This window comes from Electrophorus electricus, chromosome 11, assembly GCF_041902795.1.
Source record: "Electrophorus electricus isolate QZ-2024a chromosome 11, ASM4190279v1, whole genome shotgun sequence".
Taxonomy (NCBI): Eukaryota; Metazoa; Chordata; class Actinopteri; order Gymnotiformes; family Gymnotidae; genus Electrophorus; species Electrophorus electricus.
The window spans coordinates 1,109,924-1,130,792 of record NC_137507.1 but is presented as its reverse complement, the minus strand read 5'-3'; the positions used below and the strand labels follow the sequence as shown (position 1 = coordinate 1,130,792).

Sequence of the window (20,869 nt, the reverse complement as noted above, 5' to 3'; positions counted from 1 at the left end):
TGCCTTTCTAAATGAGGTTTTATATATAAAACTGATTCATTTTCATGTGCATAATTATTTATATGATATATGGGGTTCCACAATATTGCATCTTCTAGCATAGTAGCTTGAAAACACATTTCACAGTGCATTTCATATGGCTCGTAAATAACAGTATTTGTTCTAGACACAAACTACAGTGCAGACACCAAATAACTGACAAGTACACCTAATAACCTAAAATACTGTTTAAAAACAGCTTACCACTGGAATTACAAGAGGTTATCTCTAAAATTGGATCTTTCCAACTGCTTGGGAACTTTAATATTCATTTTTAGGTAAAGGTGATGATCCTTTAAAGATCTGAAACACCTAAATTTGTATACAACAGATGCGGGACCCAGGTCTCCTTACTGAGGTGCATAGATATGTGCAGGTTGCAATGGAAGAAAGCGTTGTTGGGATCCCGAATCAGGATACAGCGCAGGTGTTTCAGTTACTATTGAATTGCACATGGCCCCTCCCCTCTGCTGGTCACAGCATGTCATTGTCCTCCACTGAAAGTGTCCTGTTGCAGCCGGTCCAGGGCAGCGTCTGAGCCCACGTCCCGGCCCCGGTGACGCGCACCTTCTTGGGGTCGAACCTCCAGTAGCGCTGCTCGCGAAAGAAGTAGAGGCTCCCATCAGCCCAGGTGAGGGCGCCGTTGGGCCCCTGAGGCACTCCCCTCCAGTCAGCAAGGCGGCGTGGGTAGTACGGCTCAGGATGGAGAGTCTCCAGGTTCATCACAAAGTACCGTGGCCCTTTGAAGAGAACCATGTGACCCAGAGGACTGTAGAAGAAGGCGGAGTCTGGGTGATGTGGTAAACCAGACTCATGGCTCTCTCTGGGAAAACCAGTGTCCAGGTCAGAGCCAGAATAACGCCACATGCGTCGGCCTAACAGGAAATGGAGAAACAGAAACAGAGAGGAAAATTTCAGCTGCGTGTCAGGGAAGAAATATGGGTATACAAGTGGTGGTTGGATGTACTGTAGACTGGAATGCATATGTAATCATTAAAGTGTACAATATATATACAATTTTTCTATTTCCAAGGTACATTTCTCTAAAACAAGCTAGCAAATAAAAAACAACAAAACAATTTGGATCTGAAATACATATGAGTTGTTTGTACTGGATATAAACACAAGAGCCCAAATTTCAGCAGATGGTTTATAGAACCATCTCTCTCTCTCATCAATCAGGTGCATTTAAGTCAATGTACTGGAACATGTCTTATGATTTGTGTGTAAAATAGTTTGAAATCATGCTGAAACACAGTTAGCAGTAAGGACAGCCCACCTTTGAAAAAGTACATTTTGGCATCCAATGGGGAGAAGGCAGCAGCCTCGATGGCAAACGGGAGGTGAGGCCATCGTTGTCGGAGAGGAAGTGGGTCACTTACGTTCCCCTCAGATGACACCGTCCAGAACAAGCCACCTTTAAACACCATTATGGTACCGTTCCCATCTGTGACGAATTACACTAAAATTAGAACTTCACTTACTTCAAACCATCAGATGAGGGCTGTTAATACCGTGTGTGTGGTATTAACTACACTAAAGGCCAGTCTGTACAAAAATACCACAATTAACACAATCGATTTTCAGGAATTGGCCATGTGGACCCATTTAGACAGTCACAGACGTTCTACCACTAACTGATTGATTTCTTTACATACATCTTTTAAGTCTGTGTTGTTTCCTGTAAGTATATCTGGAGGCAGTGGTGTCTCAGTGGTTCAGGTACTTTAGTAATCAGAAGGTTGCTAGTTTAAGTCCCACCACTGCCAAGTTGCCTCTGTTGGGTCCCTAACCAAGACCCTTAACCCTCAATTACTCTAGTTGTACTCAGTTATGATTGTAAGTTGCTTTGGCTAAAAGTGTCAGATAAACACTGTAAACGTAAATGGAGGCCACATGGGGGCGTTGCTTATACATGGCCCTGCTGTGAACCCAACGTGGAAGGGACTGGTTAGGTGTAAACAGTTAACATATTTTAATTTGTACTGAATTATGAAAATGATGAATAATTTACAGCTGTTCACAGAATATTGTAGATCCTGATAAAACCTTTTTTTTTTTTTTTTTTTAATATAGGTACACCTGTAGTAAGTACTTCATTTAAAACTTTATCCCTGGGTGGTATTAATGATGCTTGGTGCCTTACCGACTGTGATGGCATCAAACAGGCTTTGGCAGTAGTGGGGTTGCTCAAAGCCTCCCTCTGTGTGTTCAGCTAACTCCCAGTCCTGCATCACCCAGCTCAGAGTCTGGCCTGGGAGCTGTACCACTGCGCCCCCTGGTGGCTTACCTGCACATGCACGCACACATACACGTTCACTCACTCGTCTGGCATGGACACTGAGACATCAGAGCGATTGGGTTTCTCTCTCCCCAATGTGTATGTAAAAAAATTCCAGCAGGTTACAGTACAGCATTTATATGGTGAAGTATTTCATAAGGCATCCAATCTCAGAGAAGTTTTTAGCTGTATATAGTGCAGAAAACTGGCATGGGGAGGGACACACACAAAGGAATCTAAAAAATCTTTGATATGATTCTGAGGAACAGCAAGTGATAACAGGAAATGGCAAAAAGTTTTAATACTCTCGCAAATAACCTCTGAAAAATTCACAAAAATGTTTTCAAAATCATCTTCAAAACCTGAAATGAAGGTTTGAATTTTAGAAAACGTTGGATTTCATTTAAGGAACGTCAGCTGCTGTGGAAAAAAAGTATCCCGATGTAAACTAGAACCCTGGGACACAACGTACAATCCATGGCTTCCTCTGATGAAGTACATGATGGCTGCATACACGTAGGGTTTGCAAAAGGCTGAGCAAACGTTTGTCCAAGCCACAGTTAAAATCTCCATCCCCAGAGGAGCGCTCAGGAGGGGGGAACCGTAGCACCCAGCCGATAACGTGGACGCAGAGCGGCTGCAGAAGGAGACTCCATGTCTCCTGTGTGGTTCTGGGTGGTTGAACTCTGGATGTGTGTGTGGTCCACATAGTTCACCTCCATTCAAAACTATGATAGAGACACTGAGCTGATAACCGAGATTAACACTCGGAAATGGTTTCAAATGCATTCAAGTTGTAAAGTTTATCTCAAACAATGCTGTTTTAACGGTATGAGCTAATCTGTGTTCCATGACATGGAACAATTCGGACTTCCCACAGTTGTCATCTGTTGCGATTCTTCTTAGACTCGTTCTTCTTAGACTTGTTCTTCTTAGACTCGTTCTTCTTAGACTTGTTCGTTACACTCCCGTCTTTTAGCCTTCCTCTAAGCATCCTCCTGCGTTGCACCACATTCATACCAATTAATGAATTACATATTTACTGCCCTGAGTTCAGCTGCATATGAGAATAGCAGCATAATATCAGGCCATGTGTGTGTGCATGCGTGTATCTGCGTGCATGCATGCATTTATGTGTGCATGCATGCGTGTGTGTGTGTGTGTGTGCGGGTGTATGTGTATGGATGCATGAGTGTGTGTGTGCGTGCGCACGCGAGATGCACCATGCAATTCTCAATACAGAGCCTGTGAGGGTTGACAGAGGTGAAGGATGGTGTGTGTGGGAGGATGGTGTGTGTGGGAAGAGAGGTGTTTAGGCTGGCACTAAGGTCTGGATGCTGTCACACAGTAACTCCAGCTTAGCCAGGAAGCCCCGGCCAGTGGGAGGTGCAGTAAGGAGAATGAAGCCCCCAGGCACCAGGGACAGGCATGCGGAGAGCCCCAACAGCCTGCAAGGCTTCACGTGCATCAGCACAGATTGGAGGGAAGTTTAGGCCTGTCTGGAGAATTCCTCTCGCGCTCTCTCTCTTGCTCTTATTGCGCTCTCTCTCTCTCTCTCTTTCCCTCCCTTCGTCCCTCCCTTCTACTCTCTCTATGAAGTGAACTGCACTTTGCTTTGTTTCTAAATACTCAATACAGTGTAACCTTTGGCCAGTCAGTGTTTTGGGAATCTGTTTTGTGACTTAGGGCAGTTCTCCCAGTCATAACAAAGCGTGATAGAGTCCCGAAGACACATCACATTAGTGCACATCCCACCGTCCCCCTAGTCCGAGTCAAGGGACAACAAAACAGTCCCTTCCAAAACAACTCAAAGGCCTTTTCCTGGGAATGATAACACCTACTTTCTTTACCTAAACTCTTCATTCAAAATGAGGATGTGGCTGAAAATGTAGCCGTGTGCTTTATCAGATCAGCATTGTCTGAAGTGATCTGATAACGCGAGAGCACACTCAAACATTTTACCCTGCATGCCATGCTACGGAGGACCAGTCACTGCAGTCCCGGAGGGCATGCCATGGAACGCCATGGAACGCCACGGAATGCAAGGAACACCGCATTGGAATGCAAAGGAACTCCACAGCGAGCGCCTGGCTGCCGAGCCTGAGGGGAAGCGCGTTCCCACGCAGGCAGTGAGGTGAGTGGAGCGGTCGCCTGCCTGTACCCCGAGGACTGGGAGCAGTGCTTGAGCTGGATTGTACTGGGAAATAAACTTCCAGCTGACCGATGTGCAGTTGTTCCCACAGAGTATGGAAAGTGGGGACGGAAATGAAAGGAAGAGATTTTTCATGTTCATGAGAAACCAGAGGAACTTCTTAAGGCTGCCACAGATGATGTGTTCACAGGTGTAAACAGGAACACCACAGAGTCCTGAAACATCATAGCTTGCCCCAGATTAGCCATTCATATCGGCATCTTTACTTGGATTCTAACATCCAAACTAGTTTATGAGCTTTGGCTGTTGAAATGAACCTCTTTAAAAAAAAAACAAAAAAACCATGTAGCATCCATGCTGTAAGTAAAAGCTAGAGGCTGATGTTTCTACCGTATAACTGCTGCACAGCAGTGATGTCATCCCAGCTGAGCAGCATACGACGTCCCAACTTCTTATAGTAGGGCGACATGAGCGCGTGACGGACAGGCGAGTGCTCCAATCCCAGAGTGTGGCCGATCTCATGAGCAGTGACCAGGAAAAGGTTGTGTCCTTTGTGACCATTCAGAGTCCAGCGCTCCGCCTTGTCAAAGTGAGCCTCGCCCCGGCGCGGAAAGAACGCGTGGGCCAGCGCACCACCTGAGAGGAGGAGAGGGGAGGAGAGGAGAGGGGATGGGAGGGGCTATGAAGGAGATTTTCAGTCCCTGATTGTCCTAACTGCTCATATTGTGAATGACCCAACTGCTGATTACTGAAACCTCACTGATGTTACTGAAAACTGCACTGGGACACAGAAAAAAACAACCAGACAAAAACAACCCTTAATCGCTTAATCGCTTAACTTAATCGCTTAATCACTTAAGTTTGGTTTATTCAAGTTTGGTTAATTTAATCTCTTAATCACTTAATCGCTGTATCAAAACCAGATTCCTTATTTCCTGATACTATGGTTACGGTTACTCTCGAACCCTGAGGTTGAATTGTACGTTAGATTGTGCTTCATGCTGCGTGTGTATAATGGCATTCCTGCAGAACTACTGCTGTCTGATTAAACAAGCGTCACTCATCCCATCAGATGAGTGCTTTCCGTAAGGGTGAGTGAAGGTAACAGCCTGTACTTGGTGGTGTAGGACCTACAGTACCAGAGCGTTTACCCATCTGTGCTTCATAAAGTATGGCTGCAATTACTAAAATGATTATTAAGTTTGCAGAGGAAACACTCAAATAAAAAATAAATAAAGCGGGCAGGCGCTGAGGCGTTCCCAGACCTGGGCCGTCGAACGCGTTGCTTGTGCCGTCGTTGTGATCCCCTTCGTAGAAGGCCAATCGGATGTCCGAGGGGCCGTGGCTGGCTTCCAGGAAGAGCAGACCAGACACGTTACTCCAGAGCTGGAAGGCCGTGTTCACAGCCAGCCGCACGGAACGCCGAGACAGGTTCCTCGGCCAGGTCACCACACGGTAGGAGAGCTGCTGTTTGGACCACCGCTCGCCTGCAGGCGCGTGAACACAAGATGCCAGAGAACTCCTTAATGGGACATTTCACAGCCTTCCCAGCTACGTACTCTCCAGATTCCTCACAAGCTTGCGGAACAATTCTGTACTATTCACCTTTGATGACAGGTGTGACGTTGGCCTGGAAGGGGGTCACATTTACTATTTTAATGATTAGAATGAACATTTAAACACTTTAAAAACTTAATATAGTCTGAATTTTTGAAAACATGTCTCATCATAAAGGACTACTTAGTTAGGATATTTGATTGCGTAATGACACCAGAGTGTGTAAAAATTGTCCTTCCTGGTTTCTTTCAGCTATAGGACACACACCAAATGTTCACTGTCAGCTGTGAACATCAAGAGCAGCTCCTCAGAGGGATCTGTAAACAACTGGATTAAAATGCAGCAATGTATTTGAGACTTCAGCATAACTGCATTTTTTCTAGGCCCTAAAATCAAACACTTGTTTGAGGTTCTGCAGCTGCACGCTTTCATGAAACAGGCTCACAGCCGCTGCTCACGGAGGTTGTTCAGAAGATACAGCTATGTACACGACTGCAGGAAACGCAGCATAAATAAATAAGCATGACGACCACGACAAAAACAACAAAAAAGTTAGGCGATGGTCAGGTGACATGAAAAACACGCATCCAGACGCAGGAGACATGGATGAGACGATAATGAGTCCCACATGAGCCCTACAGGAGTCCATATGAGACACATGATGAGTGAGTCATGGAGAAACATGAGAAACATACGAGAGTCTAAAGAACCAGAAAATAACACAGAACAGCACAAAGGGATTAATCAAAGAAAGAAGAAGGAAAATGACATCATCATCATCAAAGCATCAGACGAGGAGACAGTCTGTAGATAGTGACCACTGAAATTGTGTCACCCTGTAGTTGGCATCATATGCATATTAGGAACTCCGGGTTTTTTTTAAAAAAAGGAACGCTGTTTTCAACAATGGCATTTCTCACATCATATTATAAACAAAAAAGTTTAAAATCTGATACATATTGTCCTATGTAGTCCTTTCTTTGAGATGTCAGGGGTTCCTCTGAATTATGAGATTGTTAATTAGATGATGTATAACGCATGCTAATGACACAGAAGCCCATCTTATATCAGCTAACGGACGCTGGCTTCATAAAAATTAGTTTGAAAAGCCTAACTAAAAAAGACCACCAGTGAACAAACTACAACAACAGGTCACTAGTCTTATGATTACTGTATTCAAATTCTCCTAAAATGTTACACACTGCACCTTTAAACTTGGTCGCACTGCCGGAATGCCGGCTGGCTCCTGCTTCCGGCAGGAGGAAAAAGATCTCTGGTGAAAAGTCTCAGTAAAGTGAAGAAATCAACCTGTAGAATTACAGCAAAACCTGAACAACCCATGTTTACTTTTACTTTACTGAAACAGGAGGTCTGGATCTTCGCTTGCATGGCCGCCGAGTTGGGTTTCATCCGGTAACGTCACAGTAAGAGCCATATTTTCCTCTTTGCTGATTAGGTATGTATTCTGCAGATAAAACCTGTATTTCCACATGATTTATTTTCTGTAAATAGTTCTCTCTCTCTCATCATGATTTCCTATGCTGTTTACAGCTACAAGGCTGTGTCATATGGTCTAGAGTTACTGTCTCATTCCTGACACCACATATCACATCATGTTTGAGCACATTTGCGTCTATAGATTGTCATGCATCTCTGAAGGGTAGTGCACAGTAATGCACACTGAAAATGATGCCATCAGTGACAAAGGAAATGATGGGGGCGGGGCTTGTTTTCTGGTGGCTGGAGATGGTGAGAGAAGATGAAGTCCTGGAGATTTCGGAGAGAACCAGTGAGGGACGGGAGGAAGAGAGGAGCTGCTCCTTTCTGAAGTTCTCAAAATCCCCCGAAACATATACTTCAGTCGGATCGCCAAAAACAAGACTGTGCGTGCCAAATATAAATTATGTCTCAATTCTAAATCTATTAACAATTGAGACATGCAAAAGAGCCCCTGGTGAGATCAACATGAGCCCAGTGTGACGTAAACAGATGTTCTGGTACCAGTCCAAAGCCTCCCAGGCTAATGAGGGAATTCTTGGGGCAGTTTGGCTTCTTCCTCTAAGGCAAACTAGGGAATTCTTGGGGCAGATTGACTGCAATCAAACCACAGTATTTAACGACAGCTCCTCAGGGAGATAAGAGAGAGAGAGAGCGCAAGAGAGCGAGCATGCTGAATTTAAAAACATTCCATGCCTTCCCTCATGGAAGCAATTACAGACGCACAAGTGCTTGTAATGATGGTGTGAGTGTGTGTGTGTGTGTACTTGATGCCAAGCGTGTATGCTTACAGTAATGAAAAGGTTAGCTCTGTAGATAGAAAATAAATACAATATATTTTTTTCCAGCTGTGATGTGAAATCAAAATGAAACTTTGCACTTGTGTGGCAGTAACATTTCCTTACAGCACTGAGCAAAACCTTTACAGCCCAACCTGTAAATTATCAGGCAAGTAACGCAGTCGTTGTTCAGCTGGCTCGCTGCTCCAGCGTGTGGTATAAATGAGGCTAGACTGGATGTTGGCTTGAATATGAGTGACCTGTGTAAGAGATGCAGCAATTTAAGCATAGTAGCCTTTCCAGATGGAAATGTCACATCTAGAATCAACTCTACACACAAACCACTCCTCTAGAATTAACTCCTGACCTTCTGACAGCTCATGACATAACTTCAAAACAGTCCAAGGGACAACCTGGTATATAATTGTATGATTACTTAAATAATAGAGGATCTGTGTTTAAGAAAGGGATGTGATACTTATGTAGTTCAACCGTTCAGCCAAAACACCACAAACTGTGTTACTGTTAAGTTACTTTCAGACTGCAAATATTCCGGGACATGTCAAACATGCTCAGACTCCCCACAACACACACACACACACACACACACACACACTCACACACACACGCACACCTTTCTTCACTTATTCTGGACCAGGATGATGGAATGTAGACCTTGTAAATATGAACAGGAGACACAGTAAAATTCCCACAACAAGTGTCGAAATTCTTTCGCAATAACACAAGGTGTGCTTCCAAGCTTGTGCTGTTTAATCTCCTCCTCTCCGTCAGCCGGGACAGCATTCCGAATAGCCAAACGACGCGGGAACAAATGTGAGAGGGTGTACGCATCAGATCATCAGCTCCATTTTAATATCATTCATCACTCTGGTTCTTACATGATACTTTAACATTACAGTCCTGCGATGTGTGTGTGCTGAGAGACGGTTTGCCTCAGGTACTGACACGAACTAGCTCGATTCACCTTGGCCTCTCTGCATTCCTGGTGCATTACAAATCCCTGACATGATGGAAGGAATTTACAGTTTTTACTGATCATCTCTGTAAACACATGAAGCCTTTCTGTCTGCTGACAGGATGTTTTTTGCCAAAGCCTGTGTCTCCTCCTTTCCAGCTTGTTACTGAGTGTCTCAAGAAGGGTGTGGCCTATAATACACACAGCGCTGATAAGAACACTGACCATGGCTCCAGAAACCCTACTTCAGGCCAGGGTGTGTGTGTGTGTGTGGGTGTTTATGTGTGTGTGTGTGTAGGTGTGTGTGTGTGTGTGTGTGTGTGTGTGTGTGTGTGTGTGTAGGTGTGGGTGTGTTGTCTTGGTGCAGACAGGTAATGATTACCCTTCCCCATAATGTCCGGCTCCAGACTGTAATGTCAGGTCTTTACAGTGGCACACACCCTACCTTATCTGCAGAGCATCCCCCTTGGACCTAACAACCCTGGAGCACCATTTTACATTACCCCGTCCAAATCATTTACACATTTGGCCTTTTGTGGTAATGCCACTCTCTTTTAGTCAAAGCTGATATCGGGTAAAAACATCACTGGTTCATTCTAAGTTATGAACCATTACCTGCCATGCAAAATGTAGGGACAAATCATACATGATATGATATAAAAGACAGTTTGTATATCAAAGGGGTGGACATTATAACTGAAATATCTAACAGTATTTGATTAAATGTATCAAATAGTGCATGTGATAAGGAATAGGGCTAGTCTACATGCTAAAGGGGTAGTGCTATCAGAAGAGCTTCAGCTCTCATACCAGTTCTGAGCTACGTGACGTGCTATTGGAGCATTCCACAAAAAGCCTGCAGTTCAATGGAAGATTAAGGAGATGGCCTACTTTGCTGTCTGTGCTTCAGAACTTTCCAATAACGTTTAGTGATCACATTGTTGTGATCTAGAAACCGTGGTGATATTCTTCTGGAATATAAGAACATCCTGAGGGAACAGTGCATCATGGGATGCACCTGGTCCTTGTACGATGGCAAAAAGAAGCCCCAGTGTTCCCCATGAGCTGGTAGTTCAAACATGTACAGATCAGTCATGTTTAACAGAACTGTTTGACCTATATGGGTTTTTCAGTGGCAGATGACAATGCCAATACTGATATTCAGGGATCAGAGGGACTGATTACCAATATATCTAAATATGCCCATATCATGGTGGTGGTTTTTGTGTTTTATAAAACACAACAATTTTGTAATAATAACAAATGAGACACAAACTTGCTGAACTCATATTAATTGTCTGTATTGTCTCTGTTATAGATTGTTGTAGACCATGTTGTAGAGTGTAGATCTGCACTCCTATTTTAAGGGCTTCCTGTGAATTCTTTAAAGAGAAACACGAGATTGAAAAAAGGGTGAACGCTGATACATCAGAGCACATTCACATGTTGCTCGGGGATACGGGTACTGTTCTTACTCCAGGTCATGTTGCATTGGGTTCTAGCCTTGGGTTTTGGACAGCAAGCCCAGAGCCCAGAACCCAATTCAGAACTCAAAGCCCCAGAGCCCAGAGACCAAAGCACCAAACCCAGAACACAATAGTGCTGCCTGTCTATTCCCCTGAGTGAGTTCCAGCTTCTTGGCTGACACAGTTTGGCATGTGTTTGGATTATTTTTGAGTCCGTTTCCCTTGGTGCATTATATAAGTGTGTAGTGCTTATGACCAGTGCACCTGCCCTGCAAGATTTTTGGCCTCGTTCAAGTTGCCTCGTGGTTCTGAAAACGTACACCAACGTGCCAATGTGCTGTTAGAACACTGCTCACTGTTTGGGTGGAATAAACACAAGCAGGTATTTGCTTAATGGCCATTCAACACAAGACGACTTGCATGTAACTATGGTTAAAGTATTTTTTCATGCCTTTATATTATAATGGTTATAAAGGTTGTAGCAGCTTGCTATTCATGGTTAAATACGGTGCTCTTTTAAGAGGAACAGTTCATTACAGTCAGACTCACCTTTTCGAGCTGTGTAACGCTTCTTGCGTAGGTGCTGCTTGTTTCCACCTGTGAAAATGTTGTGGACCTTCTCTGTCCAAGCTTTCTGGCTCTGCCTATCCCTCACCCCACAGCGCGGTGCGGCCATCTTCACCAGCGTGGCGTCGTCCAGGATTCCCGTGATTGGCAGGTGGGACAGCCACTGAAACTGCCTGATCAAGGACAGTGGGTTTAAAAGGCGGGACATTTTTTACTAACTAGAGGGCTTATCAATATCAGCACAGTCAGTTGAGATACACAGGCACTATAGGTTGAGTAAATGACTCCTGAAAAACAATCCATTACAGTCACATTAATGTACTCAAACAATCATAAACCCAATGGAACAGCCAATAATTGTAAATTCAGTAAACCAAAGACTTATTAGATGCATAGATATATTAGGTAATGTATAGATTATATTTTACATAATGCATAGATGATATATTGGGTAATTTCTAAATGATCAGATGTAGAAACATATGATGGCATTACCTGACAGCTGATTTGACTTCATCTACACTGTGAGAATGACCTTGCTCATGTAGGTAGCCATATTTCTCCAGAAAGCCCTGCGCACAAACCCCCAGTGAAATATTCAGCTCCAACTCTATCTTAGGAGCTACAACTCACTGAGTAACAGATCTGATCACAGACCTGCACTTCATGCTTAAACTCTCTTCCTCACATACAGCATACAGCCATGTTTCTGAATCCCCAGCCAACCTCTGCCCCATGCATCAGGGTTTTCAACATAACAGTGCCGCCCAAAATCGGAGGGGGGATACGGCAAATATGGCAACATTACGTGTTCCAGGAATTGGCTGAAAAATGAGACATGACAGAATAAGGAAGTCTGGGATGGACTCCATAAAGCCATTTTCCAAAGAGTTCTCCCAAGATGGTAAGAAAAATCTAAATTAAAAAACCCTCTTATGTGAAGACCACATCCTTTTTTGGACACATTTTTGGATAAACTCCTTATTCCTCTTTGTGTGCATGAAGTTCCAGATTACCCCCACACGTCCAAAAAGGGCGTTAAAAGCACTCACGAATATTCCATATCAGACGTACTTCCATCACGTCTTAAATCACTGCCACCCCTCACTTACCTGTAGGCGTAGGGAGTAACGGCGAAGTGTCAGCTGTTCAACTAACCTCTAACAACCACAACGTGGAGACCTCGCGTTTATAACGGGCCGCTAAGGCTGCTGGCTTTAGATGCGAGCCCGCAAAAGCACCCCTGACTCCGCGCGCTTAATCAGCTGCTCCGAGTCCCCCAGCAGCTAACACGCTGCACGAGACGTGCTCCAGTTAGGCTGGAGTGAGCACGCGCAGTCACCCCGGCCGTTTGCAGATAAGAGAAAAATCCTGAAACGGAGGAGAAAAACAGCTCCCAAGGCACACAGCCTCAGACGAAATAAGCATCAACAGACCTGAGTTAGGGTATGACACACAGAAGGTGCCCTGTCTGGGGAAGTTTAATCGGTGTACAGGGAACCCTATCGCGTATTTAATATGGTTTCCCAATGCTTGTTCAACATTTAGTTAATTTACCACTGTCAAGTAAGGCAAGGTAAATGTTAATTTGTTAGAACTACTTTTATTCCTTTAAATTGTATTTAATGGTTAATTTTAGTCGTTAGATTATAAACCCTGGGGAAACTGAGGAAGGACGTGTGAGGAAAAATAGAGTATGGTGCCAACACGAGCGCGATCAAAACGGGACTTTGTTTCAAAAGGTTCATTTAAAATGTTTTAAGTATGTACCATTATCATCACATTAAATAATGTATTGATATAGTATGCTGCATCATGTGATTAGTATATAAGGCAAGTAGTCGTTAAGTAACGTTATTTTCAGGCGATTTTCTTGTATAATTTAAGTAAAAGTAATGTCCAAACAGAATTAAATAATTATCGCAAAATTAAAGAGCGACAGATGGTGTAGTTTTGTGTGGGTGTAGCGTTAATCCATAAACGATTCTTCTAGGTCGCAAATTTTAACTCAGTGCCTGTGAAAATATGAAACCTAAAGTACTTCAGTTTCTGTTGGGTCATTGTTCCAAACCTCCGCTTGAACAAAGTCACAAATCGAGGAGTTAAAGCTCGCGGACAGATTTTATTCTGCATTATAACCCAGGATTATTCTCACGCTTTGGCGCTGCAAAGTCTGTTTAGATGATCATTCATTTGCAAATTTCAGAGGGGTAAATGGCTGTTGTGCTAACTGCAAGATTAACTTGTTTTGCGCTATAAATTTAACTTCTTTGGAGCAATTTTGTGCATGCCGCATAAATTCACCGTAGGCAAAACTCAGTTTAAGGGAGAATGTTTTAAACGCACAAGACGCAGGCCAGCGCTTACCTCCGCACCGGTGCGGGTCAAGGGTGAGCCCCCGGCGGCTGTCAGGAGGACACACAGAGGAACCAGCGCAAGGAGCGGCTCCCCTTTCTGCATTGTCCGGTTGCCGCTTTATCAACTGACACACAACTCCTCGTGACGGGTAAACGCGTCTCCATTCAACACCTGGAATTTGTCCATTAAAAACCCTTACGAACGCATTGCACTTATTCCTCCCAAACCGATCAATGTTCCGCTGGGAGTGAAACCAGCGAGAGCAGGATACGCGTCACCGCGCAGCAGCCCACCAGCCACGGCAGCGCACGCGTCTCGAGCTGAATAACCAGTCTCACGTTTGCTCGAGAGCCACTGGAAACACACTGATTCAGATCGTGCTGTAGAGGCTACACCCCTTTACTACTGTTCATAAAACCAGCAAAGCAAACGCCACACAGACTTTAAGACGAGAACAGTGTTTAATATCTGCCAAAGAGAGGAAAAAAAAACAAAAAAACCCAAGTAAAACAGTTCAATCTTACAAAACAATATGAAGGCGCAAGCTTACCAGACAAACTGAATTCTACAGACAGGAAAATTAAAAGTAACAAAAATAATGAACTTTAGACCCCCCCCCCCAGCCCAGGCAAGTCCTCAGACAGCAGATTCACATCAACTCTCCCGGGTGAACAGACACTGGTGGCAGTAGATGGAACACACTGAACACACACTAAAGGTATGCAAATTGGAAAATGACCCCCCCCCCCCCCCCCTTATTTAATACCCAGTAATAACCCCCCCCCCCCCTCCTCCCAAGTTTCCTGGGCTGGACTGCTGTCCACTTGAATCCTTTAATAAGGTCGGTCTCTCCTCTCCTCTCTGTGCTCCCCTCTGGAAACCAAACAAGTCGACAGTCAAGCAGAAACCAAAAGGCTCAGACACATTCAACAAGCCTCATTTACTGGACGTGCACATTACCTTCACAGTGATTACACCAGCATCCATGGTCATAACGAAATTAAACACCCCCCCCAAAATCCAAAACCAGAATCAAGACCCAGCTGAGATCTCCACATCAGAGTGAAGACCAGCCACTGTGTGTATGAAGAGACACTGGAAGGACTCCTACCTGCCCCCCATCTTGTATCCACCGCCATACCCGCCGCCACCTCCGTAGCCCCCACGATCGCCTCCTCGAAAGCCACCTCTACCACCACGGAAACCACCCCGGTCACCACCGAATCCTCCCCTGCCGCCGCGATCTACCCAACACATGGGAAAGAAAGGAAGAGGTGGCGAAAATCAGTTAAAATATTTAAAGAGCTGAAGATAAACAGGCACTCTAGACAAAATGCATTATGCTGAAAAAACAGGCCGCTCCTTTACTGCATAGAGGAGCAACAACACCCCCTACTGGGCTGAAAGGTGTCAGCACAAGTAAAACATCATGTGCAATGAAAGTACTTTCCACTAACCTCCAAAACTGTCTCCTGGTTTTGGCGCCCCACATTTGTTGCATTCATATCTTCGCGCAAAGTTCATGTTGCCGCAAGAACTGTGGTGATGGGCAGATTACAAATCTCTTAGGTTCCTTATTTTTAAATTCCATATGCTGTTGGTACCTTTTAGACCTACGACACTTTACAAACTACACAGTGCATCAAGAGGAAATATTGCTCATCTCTCCACCACACATAGCCACCTGCCCTCACATGGCTGAAGACAGACTTCATACTCCCCTGTGGACGGGAGCCAGACTGCTTGCAGCTTTTTTGATGGAGGACCAATCTGGCACTTGTGCCTTAACCACACTAATTAACACTAATTTCACTTATTCATTTAATTCTGAGCAGTTTTTTTTTTTTTTATTCACCTGTTGGGACAAAGCCAGTCTCCCCCTTTGACATCAAAATTTGGACCACCACCACCGTAGCCTCCTCTACCCCTGAAGCCTCCACGACCTCTGCCCCCTCCCCTCTGTGTGAACTCCGCTCGTCGGGTGGCAAACGATACCTTAATCGGTTTGCCATTGAACTCCTTGCCTGGAATTAACCAAGACAGGGCAACAGGACATGGGTCAGTGATCAACAGACATCCGCACAGGGCTGTGAAGTGATCTGGCTGTCGTAAGCAATAATTATTTACCATCAAACCAGTCGATAGCAGCTTTGGCAGACGGAGGGTCGTCAAATGAGACTGTGGCTTCACCCTTCAGTCTCCCAGTGGCTTTGTCAGTGTACAGGTTGATCATGGGTTTGCCAGTCTTCTTATTCACCTAGAAAATGCAGTTCAGACAGATGAGACCAGCCTCTCTAAAGGGTTGGCAGACACCAGAAAGGTCATCAAAAATGCGAGCATCCCTCCAGGTTCCTTGAGGGGGATCTGTATGCAGTGCTCAGCTATTTAAAAGGGAAGTTCCACTGCCTTTTAAATTCATAATTTGTTAAGAAATCAAATTTCAGATTGTTTTAATAAGTAAATGCAGTCAGAATAGTTTTTAAAACAGCACTGTTTGGAACTGGGGGTCTGAAGCATTCAATACATGCATTACCCCCAAACGGTTGTGAATATACTGCCTGATGTATTAAGCAATGAAATTTTGAAAGTCTGATATTCTCTTCCATCTGAATTGATAGTCACAGCAAAGCCATGCTGGTTAAACCTGCCTTAATGATTCCTATCTGTTTGAAGTAGTCGCCGACTTCCTGGGTTGTGACTTCTTCTCCAAGGCCTTGGACAAAGATTGTGTTGTTGTCGGAGTTGTCCTGTTCTTCACCTACACAGCCCCCCCCCCAAAAAAAAGTCCTGAAGCACAAATTCAACCATCCACAAGTAGCAGAGGCACAATGAGAGCCAACTGCACCCCTCTGAAGGGAATAGTGATGGGTGCTCAGCAATCACGTCACCAGATACTGCACGTCTCTTACCAGAGTCGTCCCTTTGACCATAGTCTCTGGGCCCTGAAAAACAGCAAGACAGGAAAGGAAGGAGATAATTAAAGACAATAATTAACAAGTTATTACCTGCATTCACTAACTATGAAAGTGTCAGCTAGAGACATTTGACTTTTTACGTCTACACTTTTTGCCCTGAAATGGCTGCATCACTTGTGAACACACTGTAACACCAGCACAAATGTTCTTGCGAGTTAAATACAACAAAAACCACCAAGTATCCTTCATCTAAACCCACGCGTCCATTCTTCGCCATAGGCAGAGATGGCATCCAGAACGCTGGCTCAGTTCCCTTTCTGGGTTTTTTTTTTTTAAATAATTTTACATCAAAAATCCTCATGCAACCATACCATTAACAGTAAAATGAAGTGTTAGATATTATCCCACCAAGAGCATTACCAGAAAAGAAAACCTAGGGGTCTGTAAGGGTAAGGGGGAGGGCGTTCTTTTCGCGTCTTTCAGATTAAAAAAAAAGAAAAAAAAAAGAAAAAAAAAGGTGACTGACGAGAGTTCACTGTTCTCGTCAGTTAAGCTTTTCTTTCTGTTTACTTCCTTTCACTCTCTCCATTTTCCCCACTGAGACAGTTCTGATGCTCGTCACTTACCACCGTAATTTTTGTAGCCACCACGGTCACCACCACTGCAGAGGAAAAATGGAAGATATGATGGCTTTCCTTTGTCGCAAACCTCGAGAGCTCAAGGCTCCCGTCTTAAGTGCATTGGGTCCTGTCATGACTCAGTTTAGCAAGGGGGGGGGGGGAATGTCTCTGATAAAAGCACTGGAACTACAGAGCTAGGCCAATAATACAAGTGAGATTTCAATTAGTGATCAAGAGACATTTCAGGAATGGACTCAGGTCACTTCCAATTTGTAGGACAGTCACTTAATGTAGGGGTCATTGCCAAAACCGAGCAGAGCATGGAAAACTCCCAGCTCTCATAATCAGGACTTAAGCTAGCTTGATAAAGTCTACACAAGAGATGGGGCACTCGAGAAGCCGAGTGCATTGATATTTTTCTTCCATTTAGTACTTAAATGAGCTCCAATGGGTGAGGTCCAAGTTTAATTTTCACTTTGATACCTGTAGTATAAAATGTAGACCATGTTAACACAAAAGCATACGACTCCATGTGAAGAAAAAAAAACAAAAAAAATCAAACCAAAAGAAAGGAAATACAAACACTTTAATGACAGCGTTTCATGGGCTCATCTTCTGAGGATTTCAAATCCAGAACAAACTCTCCGACAGCCCCTTCATAGCAAGAATGGTAAAAGGACGGCCATCGAAATGAAGCACTAACGAGTCTGATGGATTACTTCTTAAATGAGGCGATGGACTACAAAAGCAACACTTTAAAATGGTGATAATTTTATAAGGGGGCAGGGCCCTTTCCACCTATTGAACTTCTGTCTCAGATAGAAGAATCTTAACCTTCCTGCTACATTTTGAGTTCAAATATGTGTATGCAATAACTCCAAATATTTTGAGTTTACAAAACCCCTCCAAACTGTGCACAAGCAATATCTGGTTCACCTGGGCATCTATAGATCATGGAGATAAGAACTCTGGCATAGCAAGTGCTGCCATTTTGGGGGTAAAATCCAACTCCTGCTTTATTAAAGATGAGCTGTAACGATTCAGCTTCACCAAATACCTAGACTGATGACTGTTGGTGCTTTAATCTACAGCTAGGCATATTTAGAAACAAATTTCAATTCCTTTAAATATATGGGTTGTGGGGCAGGTATAAAAGAGGAAATGCCATGCCTTATTTTAACGGCACCTTTTCACTTTCACTGCTTACAGTCCTAAAATGCACCCAAAACATTGCCTAAAAAACAAAATCTGCACTACATTGAGGCCAAATCCTAATGTCAAACTGTAACTGATTTTAAGCCATTGTTGACTGATGTGCATAACTCATTGATATCCCAGACACTATATCCCATACAGCATCTTCCCAGACATGTCTAGACAAGTTTGTCACACTAAAAACAGAAACGCCTTCATGCCTGCAACTACGTACTGCACTGAACACATTAGGCACGTCTGACAGAGGGGAGATGGCCATATCTAACTAAAGGGAAGACACGTTAAAATGGTGTGGTGACTCATGCATTGCCATGAGGCACAATTAGCAGTGGCAAGTAGTACCTGTTAGGTGGGCACACTTTGGGACTTACCCCATACCAGGCGGTCCTCCTCCTCCTCTTCCACCCCGTTCGTAGCCTCCACGCTCGTAGCCTCCACGTCCCCGGCCTCTGAAGCCATCACCCCTGTCTCCCCCTTCATCTCCACCATACCTCCTGCTCTCGCCTGGAAAGAAGACCAAGCCAGCAGCGCACTCAGAAGTTATTACCACACCACCACCGACGCAGGCCCAAAACTAAACCCACCAACAACAAAAGGTGGGCGTCACCTCCACGGTGCGGTCCTGAAAAGCATGCCAAGTAGTAAGCAAAAAAAAATGCAGATACAAGAGGACGTTACCATCGTTCTGTCTTCCATAACCACCCTGAGCACCACCCCCATAGGAGGCTACAGACTGGCCAAAACCTCCTTCAGGCTGCTGTGCGTAAGATGCCTGCTGCCCGTAGGATTTGTCACCGTACCTTTAGCAGGGAGAAGCCACTATTAGAGGGAAGTTAACACTGGAACTGGGTTGAGAGGAAATGCACATTTGCATACAGATCCCTCCAGATTGTAAGGTGCATGCACACTAAGCCACGAGAAAATGAAGATCGAGGAATACAAAGCTCTGCTGTTCAGATGAAGGTCTTACCCTGATGTTGCAGTGGAGGCTGGCTGCCCGTAACTATCATACGCCTGCTGTTGCGGCTGCGGCTGCCCATAGGCAGCAGTGGAGTAACCCTGTGACGGCTGTGCATAACCCTCTGCAGTCACAAACAGCAGAACAAAGGAAAATAAGTGCGTGCTTTTTGCACAAGTTTGCAATCTGACAATCTTCCTCTCGTCAAATAATTGCACTTATATACATACCTGACTGACCATAACCCTCATAATTCTGTCCCGCATAAGAGCCGCTTCCATTACCTTGACCATATGCCTAATGCAGAGTGATTGAAAAAAATATGGCAACATATCAGAATTTGCCAGAACATAAAAGAGAATGAACCTTATGGCAAAGGACCTTCAAGGGTCACTCTTACCTGACCACCATGCTGATAGCCTTGGGGTGCGGGATAGGCTCCATAGCTACAACATATTAAAAAGGACAAAACGATCACATTGTAAAAGCAGCTAACCCCATCTGGACCGAGAAAGACACTTAAAACCCGTCACAAATGTAAATAGTGTTGACCTGGATACAAATTCAACTTAACGGTTTCTATGCAAAACCACAATAAAAACAAAACAACAACAAAAACACCACAGTTTTGAAATGACAAATTCTATCAGCTGCTTCACTTGCCTTTGTTGAGCTCCCGGCTGCCCGTAGCCCGAATCTACAGCAAAAAAAAAAAAGAAGAGAGAAATAAAATAACGTGAGAACTCTTGCAAGACACAGCCACAACAGCGACTAACAGGCGTATTTAAACCAACATTTCTAGGTAACTAGCGAGCAGCCGCGGGTACGTGACGCGGGGAGCGGAGGCCTCATCTGCGGGTTCGGCTGAGGCCGGCGGAGCGTTAGCCAGGCTGCTAACGGACTAGCACGACGGCTAACACCACGCCGCTAAAATGGCGCTGAAAACCCAGAACATGTCGCCAGCCAGACACCTGAATCTGACGGACTCTGACATTTAGACCGACGGCACCCCGCCTAACACACACGACTCAAGCGCCCCCGCGTCACACCACAGTTTACACCGCCGAATCGGCCTCGAGCCAAGCTGAACAGCTAGCTTAGCGTGCTAAGCCCCGCGTGCACAAGCGAGCTAGCTGCTAATTGTTTAGCTAGACCACAAATACACCGGCTCACAGGCCGTTAAACACAACGGCGTACGCTTGCGGAGACGCCGCCTCACAGACAGATATGTGCGTTTCTCACCCGAGGACATGCTGCTGTAGCAAAGATAAAACCGAACCGCCGCGTCGCAAGATCAATTTAAAAACTCGTCAGCGCTGAACCGCCACTGCAGTATTTATGACCTCTGACCTATAGGTACGCACCACGGCATGAGCTAAACAAGCTTACAGGTTTTACATAGACGACCAAGCGACAGCAAATCGACAGTTGATAAAGTACGTTAACAAATGCGTATTTCCATGTGTTTATAGATATTTCAGTGACAAAT

The 20,869-nt window shown here is 44.6% G+C and overlaps 2 protein-coding genes across 4 annotated transcripts; both read right to left on the bottom strand.

The window, feature by feature from the left end:
* Positions 1–513: 513 nt before the first annotated feature.
* On the bottom strand, positions 514–13,996 carry mmp28 (matrix metallopeptidase 28). 3 transcript variants are annotated; one of them, XM_027030313.3, is made up of 8 exons: positions 13,682–13,996; positions 11,810–11,886; positions 11,297–11,487; positions 5,738–5,959; positions 4,863–5,108; positions 2,186–2,329; positions 1,319–1,486; positions 514–914 (listed from the first exon to the last, which is right to left on the bottom strand). In XM_027030313.3, exons 1-8 carry the CDS (start codon positions 13,772–13,774, stop codon positions 514–516), a joined length of 1,542 nt encoding a protein of 513 aa, XP_026886114.1. In that variant the 5' UTR covers positions 13,775–13,996. The 3 variants fall into 3 exon arrangements, with proteins under 3 accessions (XP_026886114.1, XP_026886115.1, XP_081580005.1); XM_027030314.3 differs by lacking the exon at positions 13,682–13,996 and adding an exon at positions 12,427–12,598; XM_081723879.1 differs by lacking the exon at positions 11,810–11,886 and having other exon boundaries at positions 13,682–13,994.
* Positions 13,997–14,114: 118 nt separating this feature from the next.
* taf15 (TAF15 RNA polymerase II, TATA box binding protein (TBP)-associated factor) lies at positions 14,115–20,777 on the bottom strand. The gene is made up of 15 exons (XM_081723880.1): positions 20,623–20,777; positions 20,044–20,077; positions 19,781–19,826; positions 19,611–19,677; positions 19,393–19,504; positions 19,101–19,222; positions 18,794–18,926; positions 17,214–17,248; positions 16,582–16,614; positions 16,321–16,430; positions 15,800–15,929; positions 15,528–15,696; positions 15,130–15,209; positions 14,784–14,916; positions 14,115–14,545 (listed from the first exon to the last, which is right to left on the bottom strand). The coding sequence occupies exons 1-15, from the start codon at positions 20,630–20,632 to the stop codon at positions 14,506–14,508; spliced, it is 1,254 nt and encodes a 417-aa protein (XP_081580006.1). The 5' UTR covers positions 20,633–20,777; the 3' UTR covers positions 14,115–14,505.
* Between the last annotated feature and the right edge of the window lie 92 nt (positions 20,778–20,869).

Excerpts from the sequence above, each read along its gene's own strand:
- mmp28 (XM_027030313.3), bottom strand. The coding sequence starts at position 13,774 with ATGCAGAAAGGGGAGCCGCTCCTTGCGCTGGTTCCTCTGTGTGTCCTC. Across the intron at positions 11,887-13,681 it reads TGACCCGCACCGGTGCGGAG|GGCTTTCTGGAGAAATATGG; the intron begins GTAAGCGCTGGC and ends GTTTGTGCGCAG. Across the intron at positions 5,109-5,737 it reads CAACGCGTTCGACGGCCCAG|GTGGTGCGCTGGCCCACGCG; the intron begins GTCTGGGAACGC and ends TCCTCCTCTCAG.
- taf15 (XM_081723880.1), bottom strand. Across the intron at positions 19,827-20,043 it reads CAGCCGGGAGCTCAACAAAG|CTATGGAGCCTATCCCGCAC; the intron begins GCAAGTGAAGCA and ends AATATGTTGTAG. Across the intron at positions 15,697-15,799 it reads TGCTATCGACTGGTTTGATG|GCAAGGAGTTCAATGGCAAA; the intron begins GTAAATAATTAT and ends GGTTAATTCCAG.